This window comes from Colobus angolensis, unplaced genomic scaffold (assembly GCF_000951035.1).
Source record: "Colobus angolensis palliatus isolate OR3802 unplaced genomic scaffold, Cang.pa_1.0 Scaffold390, whole genome shotgun sequence".
NCBI lineage: Eukaryota > Metazoa > Chordata > Mammalia > Primates > Cercopithecidae > Colobus > Colobus angolensis.
In genome coordinates this window covers 1369446-1388757 of record NW_012117266.1, presented here as the reverse complement: position 1 = coordinate 1388757, position 19312 = coordinate 1369446, and the positions used below count along the sequence as shown (strand labels likewise).

Here is a 19312-nt window from a genome sequence, read left to right as displayed (position 1 = left end):
TGTCTTTAGATTCTACCCAGTGAATCTTGTGGTCTTCAGTGGAAACACAAAGCAAAATAAACCTAATTTTCTGTCTCACACACACAAGAAGTCTTCGAAAAATGCCAAACAACATAAATGTAAAACAAGCATGAAACAGACTACAGAGATAAACTCACGTACATGTAATAACACAGAATAGAGGTGGCACCACCAACCAATGACAAAGGGTTTAATAGGTGGTGTTAGAGAAGCTGGCTCAATGCAGTGAAAAGGGAAATGAGAGCACCACATATAAAGGTAGGCTCCAGCTGGATTAATGATCTAAGTGTGAAGTGTAAAACTTCAAAAATAATAAAAGAAAATGTAGCATATCTTTGACATAAAAATCAGGTAGATTTTCTCAAAAAATAAATCACAGATTTAAACTGTTTGTTCAATTATGCACAATATGAGAAAAAAATAAATGATAGTTTTGGAGATATTTGCAGTGTCTAAAAATGACAAGGAAATTTATTGAGAACATATAGTGAACTCCTACAAATCAATAAGAAAAAGACAGAAACCTCAATGGAAAAAATGGGCAAAGGATATGGAAGAGAAATCACAAAGGTTAACACATATTGGAAGAAATGACAATGTTCAAACCCGTTAGTAATCAGAGATATGCAAATTAAAACAGCAAGATAACATTTTACTCCTCAAAAAAACATTAAAAGGTGATATAAAACAATGTTGGCACATGCTTGAGGACCTATAAGCTGCAATTTGGCAGTTTGGACTGGTGCAGACATCCTGGAGACTAACCTGATGATACTTACTAAAATAAAATATAAACACATCATTTGTCTCAGCAATTCACATTTTGGATTGATTCTCATAGAAGCCCATGGAAGACATGTTCATTGCACCAATGCTGTGCTGAAGAGTCTGGGTGTGACTAAGTGTGCATCACTGAGATACTGAGTGGACAAAATCTTGTGTATTAACCACATGGAGTACCAACCAAAAATTAAAAATAATAGTTTAAATCTACACATAATAGCATAAATGGGCCTTTCAACACAAAGAGTGCTGAGAGAGAAAAGGTCTTCAGAGGACATAACATAACACCATTTGCATAGATTTAAAATATTTAATAAAATGACCAACTTTCTTGGGACTTTGAAAACATGAATAGGGATAGTCGCATATGAGATAAATTACAATATGGCTATAAATGAGAGATGAAGGTGGAAACCAAAAATAAATAGAAGAGAATAAATAAATTATTATGTTAGCAAAATATTAAAACACAGAAAGACCCATGCGTGGGCAAACAATAACATTACATGAATAGGGGAGTATATTAAAACTCTACATTTCAAGAAAAAATTTAGTGAAGACATCAGTTGTGCACCTGCCCAACTAAAGTTGATGTAAGGACATATATTAATTTACCTAAGATTGTGCTTGCTCAGCCTTTTGTCTTGGGGATCAAGGAAACTCTTGATCCCCAAGACTTATAAAATTTGGGCACACATTCCTGGCTGAAAAGCACAACCACAGTCCACAACTTCCTTTTTATTACCCATCTTCAGCTAAGAGTGGGCGCAGAACACATGTGTCCAAACAGGGCAGTCAAAAGTCTTCCAGGAAGAGTTTACCTTCCCCCCAACAAAGGACAAGGGTTTTAAAGACCTGATGTCCCCCGTTTATCCTTACTTGTGCAGGATATTGGTCTTACACAGCAACCACCTTGAAACCATGAATATGAAAGGCACACAGCAGGAGTGAGGAGTGGGTAGGTAAAAGGGTCCTGATGTTTTTGGACTTCCTCGAGCATTTGTGGTAGTCTTATCTGCTCGGTACAATATTTCTTGTTTTACATATTTCAAAAGCTATTAACATTAGATTAATATTGTTGCCTCTTAATTCCCATGACTTAAGCCCAGGACAGCCAGTCATTTCAGGACTAGCGCATTAATCCCATGAATAGATTCCTTTTCTCACTAATATCCTTATTTGAAACCTTTGTTCATGCATATAAAATACAGATATCACAGTGTGATATCTGTGTTTATGTTGAGATATGAATGTAAAGAATTAACATACAAGGAATTTAGAAAAAATGTAAAAGAGCCAGTATTTGGATTCAACCAATAAAACATTGTCTTATTTAAGATGGGTGATGACCCATCTTGTGATGAAGCCACAAACCCTGAAATTAATGCTGATTCTGACCTAAGAGACGAGTTTTCCTACTGAATACAGCTTTTTATTAAGGAACTTCCATTTTTATTCCCTGTTAGCATGCACCGATTATGTGGCCCTCCTGTGCTTTTGCAGAAAGCCACAATACAGAGAAGATGATGTAAAAATTTACAATGGAAAATTAATCAGAATAAAATCTTCTGTCTTCAGTGATGTGATGGAACTACTCAGTCTCCATCCACTACAAACAGCTTCTTGTATGTTCATTCAAATAGTTAGTGGACCATAGTCAATCTTTACTTCGATGTGATGATGATGGGTAGGGGAGATTTCAGCTGGACTTGATCTTGGAGAGGTCATCATAAAGGCAAGGGTGATCTGTGGTGATGATTAGTAGCAAGACGAATAGCATCTTCTGTAGCAAAATGGTTGACAGGCCCAGCAGCCAGAGCTGTATCTACAGCCATAGGGAGAGCCAAATCCATACCCAGAGCTGTATCCACAGCCAGAGCCATATCCACAACCATAGGCACAGCCAGAGCCATATCCACAGCCATAGCCAGAGCCAGGGCCATATTCACAGTCACATCCACAGCCAGGGCCATATCCATAATCATGGCCACAGGCCAGAGCCAGAGCCCTATTCACAGCCACATCCACAGCCATAGCCACAGCCAGTTCCATATCCAGAGCTGTATTGACAACCAGAGCCGTATCCACAGCCAGAGCCATAACCACAACCATAGCCACAGCCAGAGCCATATCCACAGCCATAGCCACAGCCAGAGCCATATCCACAGCCATAACCAGAGCCAGAGCCATATCCACAGCCATAGCCACAGCCAGAGCCATATCCACAGCCACATCCACAGCCAAGGCCATATCCACAATCATGGCCACAGCCAGAGCCATATCCAGAGCCCTATTCAAAGCCACATCCACAGCCATAGCCACAGCCAGTTCCATATCCAGAGCTGTATTGACAGCCAGAGCCATATCCACAGCCAGAACCATATCCACAACCATAGCCACAGCCAGAGCCATATCCACAGCCAGAGCCATATCCACAACCATAGCCACAGTCAGAGCCATATCCACAACCATAGTCACAGCCAGAGCCATATCCACAGTAATAATCAGAGCCCGAGCCATATCCACAGCCATAGCCAGAGCCAGAGCCATATCCACAGCCACATCCACAGCCAAGGCCATATCCACAATCATGGCCACAGACAGAGCCATGTCCACAACCATATCCAGAGCCAATATCATATCCACAGACAGAACCCCAGGCAGAGCCATATCCGCAGCCCCCACAGGAGTTTCCATAGTAGTTGCAACACATGGTGTGAGGAGGTGAGATTTCAGTGAGGGTGTAGGAGGATATTACTGATGTATGAGTGTCCTCTACTCTTTCAGTACCTTTATATACTTCTGGGGATGCATGGGTCATCCTCACATGGGCTCTGTCCACTCATTTTACAATCATTTGCCTGAAATGAGCTCTTTCTGTACACATCTGCTTTCTTAGAAATTCACAGTTTACTTACAGCATCCCTAGGAATTTTTTCAAGACTGAAAAGAAAATAAAGATACAAGTTTTAAACACACAAGCTTATACAACCATAATTTTATTTTTCATAATTCAATTTCATGGCCATAACACATGACTAAAATATGTTTCACCTACAAATGTATGTTTATCACTGTCGCTATTTAAGGTCTTGAGACTCATCTATTAAATAAGAAGTTCTATTGACTACTCTTAATATCATCATCATCATTTTCATTTTATCTGGTCTTTTCCTAATACTTTGGACTCTTTCATAATAATCACTTAAAATTATTTTTCATAGATTTTTGAACAAGGAATGGGGTATTTCCACATGCTACCTCCACTCCTTAAAACCCTTTCCCTCTCTCTGAAGAAAAACTTGTTCTTCCCCTCTTTTATTAGGCAAATTGTGAGCTTCTCTTTCTTCTTTGAGGAAAAAATATGTTAAACTTCTGATAGGTCAGTTAAACAGATGTATAATTTATTATTTAAAGAGCATACTTTTCCAAGAATTTTAATTTGGACTGGGGCTAATTTATTGGTTCACAACTTCTTTGTTGTTGAAGACCAATCATTATGTCCAATTCTTAAATACAGGTCATTTGTGGATTTAATCAGATGACTCTCACGTTTGTCTGTACATCGGTGCTTCCCAATAAAATGTAATAAATCAATAAAATGTAATCAATCAATAATTCATACCTCTAGACAGTGGAATGGACTGAAGATAGAGAGATGTTGATCAAAGGGATAAAACTTCAGTTAGACAGGAGGAATCAGCTTTACTGATAGATAATGATGCAGTGCTTATTTCAAAAATATGGAGAACAGATTTTATGTATTATTTTAGTTCTGTTTTTCTTTTTTATTATACTTTAAGTTCTGGGATACATGTGCAGAACATGCAGGTTTGTTACATAGGTATACATGTGCCATGGTGGTTTGCTAGACCCATCAACCCATCATCTAGGTTTTAAGCCCCGCATGCATTACGTATTTCTCTTGATGCTATCCCTCCCCTTGGCCCGACCCCTGACAGGCCCCTTGGCCCGACCCCCTGACAGGCCCCATGACAGGCCCCAGTGTGTAATGTCCCCTCCCTGTGTTCATGTGTTCTCATTGTTCAACCCCTACTTATGAGTGAGAACATGCGGTGTTTGGTTTTCTGTTCCTGTGTTAGTTTGCTGAGAATGATGGTTTCCAACTTCTTCCATGTCCCCACAAGGGACATGAACTCGTTCTTTTTTATGGTTGCATCATGTTCCACGGCGTATATGTAACACATTTTCTTTATCCAGTCTATCATTTATGGGCATTTGGATTGGTTCCAAGGCTTCGCTATTGTAAATAGTGCTGCAATAAACATTTATGTGCACATGTCTTTATAGTAGAATGATTTATAATCCTTTGGGTATATACCCAGTAATGGGATTGCTGGGTCAAATGATATTTCTGGTTCTAGATCCCTCAGGAATCACCACACTGTCTTCCACAATGGTTCAAGTAATTTACACTCCTAACAACAGTGTAAAAGTATTCCTGTTTCTGCGCATCCTCTCCAGCATCTTGTTTCCTGACTTTTTAACGATCGCCATTCTAACTGATGTGAGATGGTATCTCATTCTGGTTTTGATATGCATTTCTCAAATGACCAGTGATTATGAGTTTTCATATGTTGCTTGGTCACATAAATGTCTTCTTTTGAGAAGTGTCTCTTCATATCCTTTGCTTTTTTTTGATGGAGTGGTTTGTTTGTTTGTTTGTTTTTCTTGTAAATTTGTTTAAGCTCCTTGTAGGTTCTGGATATCAGACCTTTGTCAGATGGACAAAATTTTCTCCCATTCTGTAGGTTGCCTGTTCACTCTGATGATGACTTCTTTTGCTGTGCAAAAGCTCTTGAGTTCTCTTTTTCTAAAAAAGAAATGCTTAAGGAATTCCATCTACTAGCACAGAGCATATGTTGAAGGATGAATTTGATGCTGAGGGCTGTAAATTGATTTGCTTCCATGTTCCAGGGTCTCTGTAGTAGAAACAGATTTCCCTGGCAAACAGAATGATTAATTTATGGCTGAGCCATTTACTTACTATTTGTCATGGAAAATGTCCTCAATCTGCATAAACCTCAGTTTCTGCAACTATCAAATGGGAATAAAAGTAACACATGTATTTTAAAAATTTGTCAAGAGGCCTACAAAAGATATATAAGAAGTATAAAGATTATAGCACAGATCCTAATATATAGTGGAGACAATACATTTTCTTCATTTTTCCCATTTCTTTGTCCAAATATAAGCATTCCCAAATACTAACAGATTTTCAAATTGTTATATGTACTTATATTGATACATTTTTATAATAAAATTTTGAGATTTATTTTCATGTTGCTATGGTTTATAAGTACATATGATATAGGATATAAATACATATCTTTATTTGGCCCTCTGTATCTGGGGATTCTGCAACCATGAATTCACTCAAACACAGATAAAATTATTGGGGGAAAAATGACAAAAATAAAAATCAACAATTAAAAATGATACAAATAAAAAACAATTCAAATATTCACATAGCATATTCAGTATCATAAGTAATCTAGAGATGATTAAAGTATATGGGAGGAAGTTCATAGTTTATATGAAAATACTATGCCATATTATATAGGAAAGTTGAGCATTTGTACATTTAGGTATCTAGAGGGTTTCTGGAACCAATCCTTCATAAATACCAAGCAATGACTCTATGACTCTGTGTGTGTGTGTGTGTGTGTGTGTGTAAATTAATGTTTTCATGATAAAATTTTAATAGTGATCAAGTGCCCTCAGAAAATTATCATGTAATTGACCTCAGTCCACCTTGCCTGAAGCATTTTATACAATAATGTTTTTGTACAAATACACAATGAAGCGGTACATCACAGAGCTTGGCTTCATAGAATATTTTGCAGCTCAGCAGCCATAAAAATTCATTAACATGACAAATAACCTACCTCAGGAATATAACTATGTGTTAAATAGGAAGAAAGTACATTTCTGCTTTCCCAGATAGTCATAGGATTGCCATGAAAAAGTAAAGTCCGTCTCTGTTTGGAAGTGTGACTATGTTACAGTTGAAGATTTCAGTAGAGATGAGTTGTTACGAAAGAGACCTTCCTGAATCATGAGGTCATGTTCTAAAAATTATATGAGAATCACACTGATAGCCAATAGATATTGCCTCTTTTTGCTCTCTTTCCATTTTTAAACTTACACTTTGACAAAAAAATTATATATTTATGGTGTACAACATGAGGTTTTGATGTATGTATACATCATGGAATGACTAAATCAAGCTATATAACATATGCACTACCTCACATATTTATCAGCTTTTTGTGGTGTCTTGTAGGCAACATTTAGTTGGGTCTTTTTATATATATATACACACACACACATATGTATATGAATATATATGTGAATATATATATGAATATATACGTGAATATATATATGAGCATTTTCTTGTTTTCTGGTTGTTTTGTAGACCTTTTCTTTTCTTTCCTCCTCTCTGCTGTCTTCCATTGTAATTAGACAATGTTTTTCTACTGAAATATGCATTCCACAGTGAGTACTTCCTGGGATCCCTTTGATAACTGAAATAGATCCCACACATTATTGTGGTAATATCTTACCACTCTAATGAGCTCTTCTGCAAGGGTATTACTAATCTGTTGTCTTTCTTTCTCCTGCTTTGGAAATCATTTTCTGCACAGACACTCAGCAATTGTTTAAAACTTGGTCTAACAGGAGGTTAGCCTCAAAACTCATGTGAAATCTTACATTCTTCTTCCTAACTCTATAATAAAATTGAGTATCATTTCTTAGCTTTATAGGCCATATCATTCTTATCCAGCTTGCCTACAACTAACATTCAATGATCCTTTACATATACAGTTACAGAATTTCAAAGTAGAAGTGAATGATATAGATAATTTAATTAAGTCCATGTTCAGAGTGCAGATTTACTCAGAATTTTCTAGGGGGTGGAGATACAAATTATTCAATAACTTCAGGATAGGGATGCTAACAAGACAGCTTATTCCATCTTCACGCTGTGTTAGCCATTTGAAAAGTGTCTTATTTTGTTAAGTCTTCCTGTCTTTAAATTCTACCCATTGGACCTAGTTGTCATAAGTGAAAAAACAAAGCAGAATAAACTTAATTCTCTATCACACATATGCCCTCCATACGAAACCGTTAAAAAATGCTAAGAAACATAAATATAAATCAAGCATAGTACAATGTCCAGAGACAAACCCTTATATATGTGATAAAATCATAGAATAACAATGGTCACCACCAATCAGTTACAAATGGTGAGCTGTTTGGTAGGTGGTGCTGGGGAACCTAGCTCAGTATAGTGAAAGATGAAACTACATGGAGTCCCCCATATGCAGAGGTGGACTCCAGGTGGATTAATGATCAAAGAGTGAAATGTAAAAATTTTAAATTGACAGATGTAGAATATCAATGACATAAGGATAATATATATCATCTTTTAAAAAACTAAAAAGTCAGAATTGTAGTTTATAATGTGGTGCAATTATGCACAGTATTAACAAAAATAAACAAATGACAGTTTGCGAGATTTTTCCAGTGTCAAAAATAACAAGGGAATTTTATTAGGAATATACAGTAAATGCCTACAAATCAAAAAGAAAGAGACCAGGCACCTCTGTTTGGAAAATGAGCAAAGGATGTGGAAGAGAAAACATGAAGGATAATACATATGGAAAGAAATAAAATTGTTCACACCTATTAATAATCAGAGATACATAAATTAAAGCAAGCTGATATCACTGTCACTGTGCAAACAAGCGATGTTAGCATGTTAGATTTAACAAATATTGTTACATATGTGAGGACATAAGAAATGCAATTTGGGGTTTAGATGGTGCAGACAGACTAACCTGGAAATACTCAGTAAAATTAAATATGCACACATGATTTGTCTCAGCAGTTCAGATTTGGGGATTGATTTTCACAGAAGCCTGTAAGGGTCACGTGTTCATTGCAGCCATGTTGTGCTGAAGAAGAGCTGGATGTGATTATGTGTGCATCACTGAGACAGCAAAAGGCAAAATCTTGTATATTAGCCACATGAAGTACCATATGGCAATGAGAAATAATAGCCTAAATGTACACATAGAATGTCCAACTTTTGGGGGATACCAACAAGATGAAATGGGGTATTGCATACAAAATAACAAATTACAAGGTGGCTATAAATGAGACATGGGTGTGAGAATGGAAATAAAAGATAAATAGAAGAGAATAAATAAATTACTCTGTTAGACAAAAACAGAGAGAAAAGGGAAAGAGCTATGTGTGGACAAACAGTAATATGATATAAATAGGAGAGTGTGTTAAGCTCAAACCTCTGCACTTGAAGAAAAATAATGAGTGAAGTCATAATTTGTACCCCTGCCCCAACTCAAATTGCTGTAAGTACACACGGCCATTTACCTGAGGTTTTGCTTCCTTAGTCTTTTGTCCTTTCCTCTTGATCCCCAAGACCTACAAACTTTGGGCACACATGGTTGACTGACTAGCAGAACTCCCGACTGCAACCTTTTTGTTCTTTACACACCTTCAGCTAAGAGTGGTCACAGAGCACATGTGTACAAACAAGAGTAGTCGAAAGTCTTCTAGGAAGAGCGTCCCTTCCCAAATAAAAGGACAAAGTTTTAAAAGACCTGATGCTCTTCATCATTTGTCCTTACTTGTGCAGAATGTTGGTCATACACAGCAACCACTTTAAAACCATGAGTGTGAAAGTCACTCAGCAAGGGTGGGGAGTGGGAACATAAAAGAGCCCTGATCCTTTCTCACCATCTTGAGCACTTGTAGGAGCCTTATCTGCTTAGTCTAATACTTCTTGTTTTACATGTTTCAAAAGCTATTAACATTAAAGTAATATTGCTGCTTCTTAGTTACCTTGACTTAAGCTCAACCAAGATAATCATAGCTGGACTAGTGCATTAACCTCATGAGTAGATTCCCTGTCTCATTCTTGGTTCTATTCTAATTCTTTTTTCATGCATGTTTTAAAATTTTGAGCGTAATATTTGTGTTCATGTTTAAATAAAAATATACAGTAAGGATACCGGGAATTAAGAAATATGTAAAACACAATTATTTGGATTTGACCAATAAAATAACATTGTCTTATTTAAAGTTGTGGTCACACAGCTTTTGAGGAAGCCACAAATCCTCAAATTAAGGAGACATTAAGGAGACCAGAATTCTTAGTGAGTAAGACCTTTTATTAAGAAAATTCTATTTTTTTTCCATTTTAGCATGCTCCAGTTATATAGTCCCCTTGTGTTTCAGCAAATAGTCACAAAGATTAAGAAATGGCACAAAGATTAAGAAAAAAAGGTAAGAGTTTATGTTAGAAAATAAATTACACTAGAAAATTAATCAGAATAAAATCTCTCTTCAGTGATGTGATGAAACTACTCAGTCTCCATCCACTGCAGCCAGCTTCTCTTATATGCATTCAGATAGTCAGCGGACCATAGTCAATCTTTACTTAGATGTGAAGATAATGGGTAGGGGAGATTTCAATTGAACTTGATCTTGGAGAGGTCACTGCAAAGCCAAGGATGTTCTGTAGTGATGATTAGTAGCAAGAGGAATAGGATCTTCTGTAGCAAAGTGGTTGGTAGTCACAGCAGCTAGAGCTGTATCCACAGCCATAGCGAGAGCCAAATCCATATCCAGAGCGATATCTACAGCCAGAGCCATATCCACAGCCATAGCCACAACCATATCCACAGCCGGAACTCCAGCCAGAGCCATATCCACAGTACCCACAGGAGTTTCTGTAGTAGTTGCAACACATGATTTCAGGAGGTTAGATTTCAGTTGAAGTGTAGGAGGATATTTCTGCAGTGTGAGTGTCCTCTACTCTTCTAAGACCTTTATATACTTCCAGGGATGCATGGGTCATCCTCACCTGGGCTCTATTTGCTCATTTTATAATCATTTGCCTAAAATGAGCTCATTCTGTGTACATCTACTTTCTTTGGAATTCATAATTTGCTTATGACTTCCCTAGGGATATTTTTATGCCTGAAAACAAATATACAAGTTCTAAACACACAAGCTTATACAATCATAATTTTGTTTTCCATTGTTTCATTTCATAGCCATGACATAACACATCATCAAAATATGACTTAAGCTCAACCAAGACAGTCATTGCTGAACGAGTGCATTAACCTCATGAGTAGATTCCCTGTCTCATTCTTCATTCTATTCTAATATTTTTCATGCATAATTTGAAATTTTGAGTGTGATATTTGTGTTTATATTTAAATAGAAATATAAATAATTGACATACAAGGAATTAAGAAATATGTTAAATATAAGCATTTGGGTTCACCTAATAAGATAACATTGTCTTATTTTAAGTTATGGTCACCCAGCTTTGGAGGAAGCCACAAACCCTCTAATTAATGCTGATCCTGACATTAAGGAGACAAGACTTCATAGTGAATAAGGCCTTTTATTAAGAAAATTCTATTTTTGTTCTATTTTAGTACATTCCAATTATATAGTCTTTTTGTGCTTTTGCAAATAGTCATGGCACAAAAGTGGAAGAAAAGATGTCGGAATTCACATTTGAAAATTAATCAGAATAAAATCTCCTCTATTCAGTGATGTCATGAAGCTACCCAGTCTCCATCCACTGCAAACAGCTTCTCTTATATTCATTCAGGTAGTCAATGGACCATAGTCAATCTTTACTTAGATGTGGAGACAGTGGATAGGGGAGATTTCAATTGGACTTGATCTTGGAAAGGTCATTACAAAGGCAAGGATGATCTGTAGTCATGATTAGCAGCAAGAGGAATAGCATCTTCTGTAACAAAATGGTCGGCAGCCACAGCAGTCAGAGCTGTATCTACAGCCATAGCGAGAGCCAAATCCATATCCAGAGCCGTATCCACAGCCATAACCACAGTCAGTTCCATATCCAGAGCTGTATTGACAGCCAGAGCCGTATCAACAGCCAGAGCCAGAGCCACAACCATATCTACAGCCAAATTTCCAGTGAGAGCTGTATCCGCAGCCCTCACAGGAGATTCTGTAGTAGTTGCAACGGATGGTGTCAGGAGGTGAGATTTCAGTGGAGCTGCAAGAGTGTCCTTCACTCTTCCAAGACCATATACTTCCAGTGATGCATGGGTCATCCTCACATGGGCTCTATTTGCTCATTTTACAATTAATGGCCTAAATTGAGCTCATTCTGTATATATCTACTTTCTTAGGAATTCATAATTTGTTTACAGCTTCCCTAGGAATATTTTCATGCCTGAAAAGAAAACAAACATATAAGTTCCAAACATGCAAGCTTATACAACAATAATTTTATTTGCCATAATTTCACTTCATGCTCGTGACATAACATGTCACCAAAATATGTTTGACCTATAAATGTATGTTTATCATTCTATTCTTGTAAGGTCTAGGGAATCATCTATTAAATAAGGAGTTCTACTCACTGTTCTTAATATCATCATTTCTTCTTATCCATTCCTAACACTTTTGGTTTTTTATCACAATCACTTCAAATTACTTTTCAGGGATTTTGGACAGGGAATTGAGTATATCTACGTGGTACCTCCACTCTCTGAAACTCTCTACTTACCTCAGAAAAAAAAGCTTTTCCATCCCCTTCTTTTCCATGCAGGTTGTGATCTTCTCTTCCTTCTTTGAGGAAAAAATGTTTTTAAACTTGTGATAGGTCAGTTATGTAAGGAGATGTATCATTTATTATTTAAAAAACAAACTTTGCCAAGAATGCTAATTTAGAAAGAGGGTAAATCCTTGGTTCATATCTTCTTTGTTGTTGAAATCCAACTGTAGGGTGCAATTCTTAAACATATGTCATTTTTGAATTTACTCAGAGTACTCTCATGTTTATGTTATATATCAGTGCTTCCCACTAAAATGTAATCGATCAATAATTCATTACTCCATCAAGTCGAATGGATGGGGAATGGCGAGATGTTGATCAAAGGGTACAAAATTTTAGTTAGTAGAAATCAGATTTAGCAATCCCTTGCACAGAATGCTGACTATAATAATTAATAATGCATCATATATTTTTAAATTACTGAAACAGTATATTTTAAATGTTTTCACCACAAAAATGTATAAATATGTGAGAAATTTGACTTGTTAATTGACTTGATTTAATCATTTCACAGTATTTTCTTGATTTTAGTCACATTTACATTCTTCAAAACAAAATTTTAATGATTTTTACATGTAAGAAACTTTTTTGATATTTACATTATGACATTAATAATAGCTGATCTTTCTGTAAATTTCTTGTTCATTCTTTCTTTAACTTCATATCTTCTCCTGTTGTTTCTGTGATAAGTGAATTCATACTTCATGACTTTTCTTCATTGAGAACACTCTTATTCCTAAATTCTGGGGTTCTTGTGGTTGGTTCACCCTCCATCTTTGCTTCTCGTTTTACACACTAGAAAATCTTCAGATCTTCTCTGCTACTCTGATTCCAATATTATGTATATGAAATAACTCCTAAAACTAAAATTGTCTGTATCAGTCTGGGCCCAGTCAGGAGACAGAAATACACAGCAAGTTTAACAGGAAAAGTTTCACATAAAAATCATAAACTATAATAATAGAGCATTTTTAAGATACGACGAATCTATATGCTACTCCAAGACTGTGGGAGAATACTGAAGGAAAAATAAACTTAGAAAAGGTACTCTACCTTCTGGCTTAATGTATTGAAAAGTTGTTGTGCTATAGTTAACTACTGTATTTCATACTTTTAAAAACTTATTAAGAGAGTAGATATCCTGTTAAGTATTCCTACCAAAGAGAGCAGAGGAGGTATCTTTTGTAGATGATGAATATGTCTATTACCTTCACTGTTGAGATGGTTTCATGAGCATATGCATATGTCCAAATTCATGAAATTATATACATTACATATGTATACTTTTATATCAATTATATCTCAATAACATGAGGGATATTGAGCTTTAGCCTGGCAAGAACCTTTATTTGGCCCTGTTGTTTGAAAAGTAGCACCATAAAGATTATTCACCCAGAGTCCCCATGGGGCTCCTACCCAAACAGACACCCAGATTCCCTCTACAGGATGTCCCTACCCACTCTCCAGAGTCTGTCTGAGGCCCACGGCTTCCCAGGCCCCTACATCCCCACATCTCCAGATGCGCATTGCTTGTTCACCAACTCTGCTTCAGAGGGTCACCTTCTGTCTCCCTGGTGACTACAGAACAAGTTTGATTATTTAGTCATTTAATGTTATCCAAAAATTGCATTAGTGACAGCATTCAAAATTTTTCTACGTATCTTGAAATATGCAATACATTGTCATTTGCTATAGTCATTCTATTGTGTAATGGAACACCAAAATTTATTCTAACTGTAATTTTGTACTCACAGTCAAAATAATTTTGAAAAGAAATTAAAGTTGAAAGCCTCACACTACCTAATGCTGAGTTACTACAGTCCTGCAAAAAACAAAACTATGTGATATTGATGAAAGAATGGGCAATAAATAAGTAGTGATTGAAGGAATAAATAAATCTAAGACTCCACTAATAAACCACTTCCCCGAAATTCCAGGGAAGACACAAACACTAAAGTCAGTGATGACTGTAGTGCAAAAAAACACAAATTTTTACAAAAATAAATGAAATTTGTTTATGAAAAAAGTATAATTTCCTCCAACTAAGAAGTATTTATGGATCAGCCATGCAAAATCTAATAATTTACATTTTGAATATAATTAGAATAAAATCTTGTCTCCAGGTAACATAATGGGAGCATTAGTATCTTCTCAAAAACAAACAGGTTTGTTGAAGTAAAAACAGATAATATCCAGTCCTTATATGAATGTAGAGATGTTAAAATGGGATATCCCCTGGGAAGAAGTATTAATCTTAAAAATATTATTTCAAAGGCCGATTCTAGGATGATGCTCTAGTAGCAAGAGGAGTAGCATCTTCAGTAGCAAAATGGTCGGTAGATACAGCAGCCACAGTCAGAACCAGACCCATATCCATATCTGGAACCATATCCGCAGCCCCCATGAGCATTCCCATAGTAGTTGAAACTCATGGTGCCAGAAGTAAGATTTAGTCGAGGTACAGATGGATTTTTTCTGAAGTTTCAATGTAACATATGACCCTAGAACCTTTACATCCTGACAGGAGGAGCCAGGACACATCATCAATTTCATGATTTGTGCAAAATAGGTTTAATACCTAGTATGTGCAAATCACCCCACTCAGTTGAAAATGAGAGGACCTGGTCTTTTCGTAGCTATAGCATATGCCTTAAATAAACACATTATTATAGGTTTTCCAGTTTTATTGAGGATCCATTTTTTTGTCATGCAGGCATTGTCTTGAGCCCATTACAAATCTCTAAGAACAGTTTCTATCCATTAGTCAGTCATCTGAACACATGATTCCAAAGATATATTTTACACAGGAAGGCTCTAGGGAGGGTTAGGCAGTTGATGTTTGAAAATGCAATCAATAAAATGAGTTTGACCCATTACTTTGACTAGCTTGCTAATTACTGATTCCTTTGTAGGTGATTTCATTAGAACCCAATGCTGCTGTATACAGAAACTCCTCAATATTTCATGTTACAGTTTCTATGAATTCAAATAGCCATGGATATAATATTCTGATAATATGTATTTACTTCTGGAGAAATTCCTTAACAAATATTCATCAACTCTAGATATTTATTTAGTTCAAACTAGAACAACAACAAATGCATATCCTTTATGATAACAGCTGTTGAATGTTTTATGAATTTTAAATTCCTTTTAATCTTTTTATTTTAATCAAAATTAAAACATGAAAGAAGTAGGTAGCATACTATAGATATTGAGGTGGAAAAAAGTTTAGGAAACTTACTAAAGGCACATATGAAGCACAAGTATGTATTCTTCTTTGCTGTGCTACATACAATCAGTACGCTGTTATTTGCTATTGTCACTCTATTGTGTAATAGAATACCAAAATTTATTTTGAAACAAATACATACAGAGATACATCAATGCCATATTTGTGGATTGGACTCAATATTGTTAAGATGTTCATTCTCCCAGAATGGATCTATGGATTCAACTCTATTCCCATCAAAATCTAAGCATGATATATATGTAGATACTAACAAGCTGACTTGAATGTTTAGATGGAAAGGCAAAATGACTAGAAGAGCCAACATATTTTATTTAATTTGGAATTTGTAATTGACACATAATAATTGTACACACTTATCGTGTAAAATGTGGTGTTTCAATGCACATATATATAATATAATGATCTCCCTTCCTCATCATCGGGTGCTTAAATACTTACTGTAACAGGGATGTCATTATTTTGTGTGGTTATCCATTTCACTGTGTAATTACTCTGTTATAAAATTCCCCATATGCTTTAGGGTCTCTCATTTACTCATTGTCAATTGGGGTCCTAGATAAATTTATTTAAATGTTTTGTACCCAGGACACTCCCACCAAATATGGCTGCTAGTGCCTCTCACCTTTTCATTTTCACTTGAGAATAGTCTGTCCTTGAAGTTCATTGGAATGGCTGGCTTCCTAATCTCTGCTGATGTGCAGGTATGTTATCCTGGTTATCCAAGACAACCACACCTCTTACCAGGTAATTTAGAGAAAAAAAGAAGAAGTCTGTGGTAATCATTTTCTATTACGCATAACAAATCATCACCAAAATAGCAGCTTAAAACAACATCCATTATTATCTCAGTTTTCGTACATCAGAAGTCTAAGCACAACCTAGCTGGGATCTTGCCTCGAGGTCTCACATTATTGTAATTAAGGTGTCAGCCAGGACATCTGCAAAATCTCTTTGCCATGTAACTTGAATTGCCAGATTTTGTAAATATGCCCCAAATATTGCATAAAACATATTTATGCTAAAAAGACATATATTTTTAATCTGAAATTTACATTGATTTATTTTGTGTTTTATCTGCTAACCCTAAACATAATGTAATCACAGAAGAGATATCCCATCATCTTTAGTAAGATTAGAGACAAGTTATAGGTCCTTCCCACAGTCAATGAGAGTAAACCACACAAGGGTACGGTTATTGGGGGCCATCTGAGAATAGCAACAAGTCACACCTGCAATTTTTTTCTTTTTGGCTCAACTGTGATTACATTTCTCCCAGGAGAGATAATGGCTGTAGCAATAACATTCCAATATATGAACTTTTTAATTTATATAAACTTAAAGGGCACAAGTGCAATTTTGTTTCACAGATATATTGCATAGTAGTAAAGTCTGGGTTTTTATTGTATTCATCATTCAAATAATGTACATTTTACCCATTAAATATTAATTTTTTTCTTCCCTGCCTAGAGGGATATTTCTTTCTTCTATGATTGATCAACTTCTATTCATCCTTCATATTTCAGCTAGAAATCTGTCTCTTTTTCAGAAATCTTCCTCATCCTTCTTTCTACTTTTTCTTAGTCCTGGACCTTCTTCTGATTTATTCCCCTGTACTTCTCAAATACTTCTGTGTGTCACTGTTTTATAACAATACTCCAATCTTTGTAGCCTGTGGTCTTGTATGCCTTTCCTATGCTTTTGGAAAGCAAGGATGAAATATTTTACTTCACTGTTCATAGTACACAATGAAATGTGTTTTATTAGGAGTTCAATAAATATTTGATAAATGAGACTTCACGGTTATCTAATTTAAAAGTGATTCTACACCTTCAAGAAAACAATCTCTTCATCCATGCCCTTTTGCCCTACCTCTTCTCAAGACTTCAATTTTTTTTCAAGAATCAAGGGTGTCTGGGAACAGAATTTATTTGACCATGGGTGGCTGAATCCTAACTTCAGTTCTGACTGTCTTTTTATATCCCAAATGAGTATTAGATTTCTGCAGCCAGACATATTACAATTGGCCCCTCCTTCCAGATATAGAAACATAAAAGTTCTCATTCTGTACTTTTTTTATATCAGCATCACCATTTTCACAATCAAGTTTCAAAGCACAAATCACTTTCTTTAGTATCCTAGATTGGGATAGAGGTAAAAATGGATACGTAAGATCAGTTAATTCCATACCTCTTTCTGACTTTGTAACTTCCTCCTAGAATAACTCTTAACAGTGAGAGAGACAACCGAGGTTTAAATACGTCCAATAACAGAGCGCCTAATGAGGAAGTAATTCTTGTTTCAGATGCTGTCACATATTAAAAAGAGATCTTGTGTTAAGGAATTTATGTCATTGTTACACATTCAATCTAATTAGTTTCTCAACAACAACATAGGGCACACCTGCAAAACTAGTCTTACTAATTTTGCAATACCAGTCCTGAAGATATATAACTATATATATGACCCCAAATTCCCCACAATTCTAAGTGCTAACGAAAAAATACATACTTTTTAGATATTTTCTTCCCTAGATGTTTCTCCTTTTTCTTTCCCTATTGAAGTCTAAGATTTTACAGGTTCTACCTTCACCAAGTCTCTGATGTTCATCTGTTCTTTTTCATTATCTACACTGAAATGCAGATCTCTTTAACCAGTATCCAAATTGTTATTATACTTATATTTTAAGCATTCTGTCTCTTCCATTCCAACCCATTTTTGTGCCATTAGCATTTTCCTAAAGCAGGCTTTTCTGTGGCATTCTGTGTGTGCATGTGTGTGTGTGCACGTGCATGCACGCACGTATATTGATGAGTGTGTTATTGCTCGTTAATGTGGAAAAAATAGATAGACCCAGAGTCATGAAACACAAATACTTAAGAACAAACCCTTAATGAAAATGAATTAGGAACAGAAGACTCAGCCAATAAGCAGCCATTTTTTCAGGGACTATATTTAAAATACGTGGCATCTAGTACGTCACAGGCATGGACCAAGCAGAATGGAAAGCACAATTGGAATGAGCAGCTTAGCATTAGCCCACCCAATCTTTGAAGACATCATAGAAAGACAAGACAAAAGTGTAAGTCAATAGCATGCCTGAAACAAAAAAAAATAGAAAACCTTGTTAGGACCAATGAAACATGTTTATTTGGAAATAGTTACAATATAGAAACATAAAATAAGAAGGTAGTAGGTTTACATTTGGACCATGGCCAGAGTTAGGTCTTCTGTCTTCCAGAAATATCGTGGGGTAACTCATGCCCCCACAATAGTAAGCAGGATTTCATGAGATGATCTGTTTTCTGCAGGTTCTGACTGCTCTCTATTCTGTAGAATCTGATGGAATTGTAGGACATTGAAACAAAGGCCTTGAAATGGTCCTTTTAGAAGAAAAGGTCCACAGCAGTTATTTTCTAGCAGCAAGAATAACATCTTCTATAGCAAAATGGCCGGTAGCCACAGCAACTAGAGCTAGAGCCGTAGCCAGAGCCGTATCCACAACCATAGTTGGAGCCATATCCACAGCCATAGCCAGAGCCATAACCACAGCCGTAGCCAGAGCCATAGCCACAGCCGTAGCCAGAGCCATA

The 19312-nt window shown here is 36.1% G+C and overlaps 2 protein-coding genes across 2 annotated transcripts in view; both read right to left on the bottom strand.

The window, feature by feature from the left end:
- Positions 1 to 2562: 2562 nt before the first annotated feature.
- On the bottom strand, positions 2563 to 3517 carry LOC105520976 (keratin-associated protein 21-2-like). The gene is made up of 3 exons (XM_011954986.1): positions 3444 to 3517; positions 2865 to 3017; positions 2563 to 2602 (listed from the first exon to the last, which is right to left on the bottom strand). Exons 1-3 carry the CDS (start codon positions 3515 to 3517, stop codon positions 2563 to 2565), a joined length of 267 nt encoding a protein of 88 aa, XP_011810376.1.
- Positions 3518 to 19135: 15618 nt separating this feature from the next.
- LOC105520986 (keratin-associated protein 6-2-like) overlaps positions 19136 to 19312 on the bottom strand; it is a 401-nt gene continuing 224 nt past the window's right edge. The window contains exon 2 of the mRNA XM_011954993.1: positions 19136 to 19312. This exon is cut by the window's right edge and continues 1 nt beyond it. Within this exon, the coding sequence (XP_011810383.1) occupies positions 19136 to 19312 (177 nt within the window).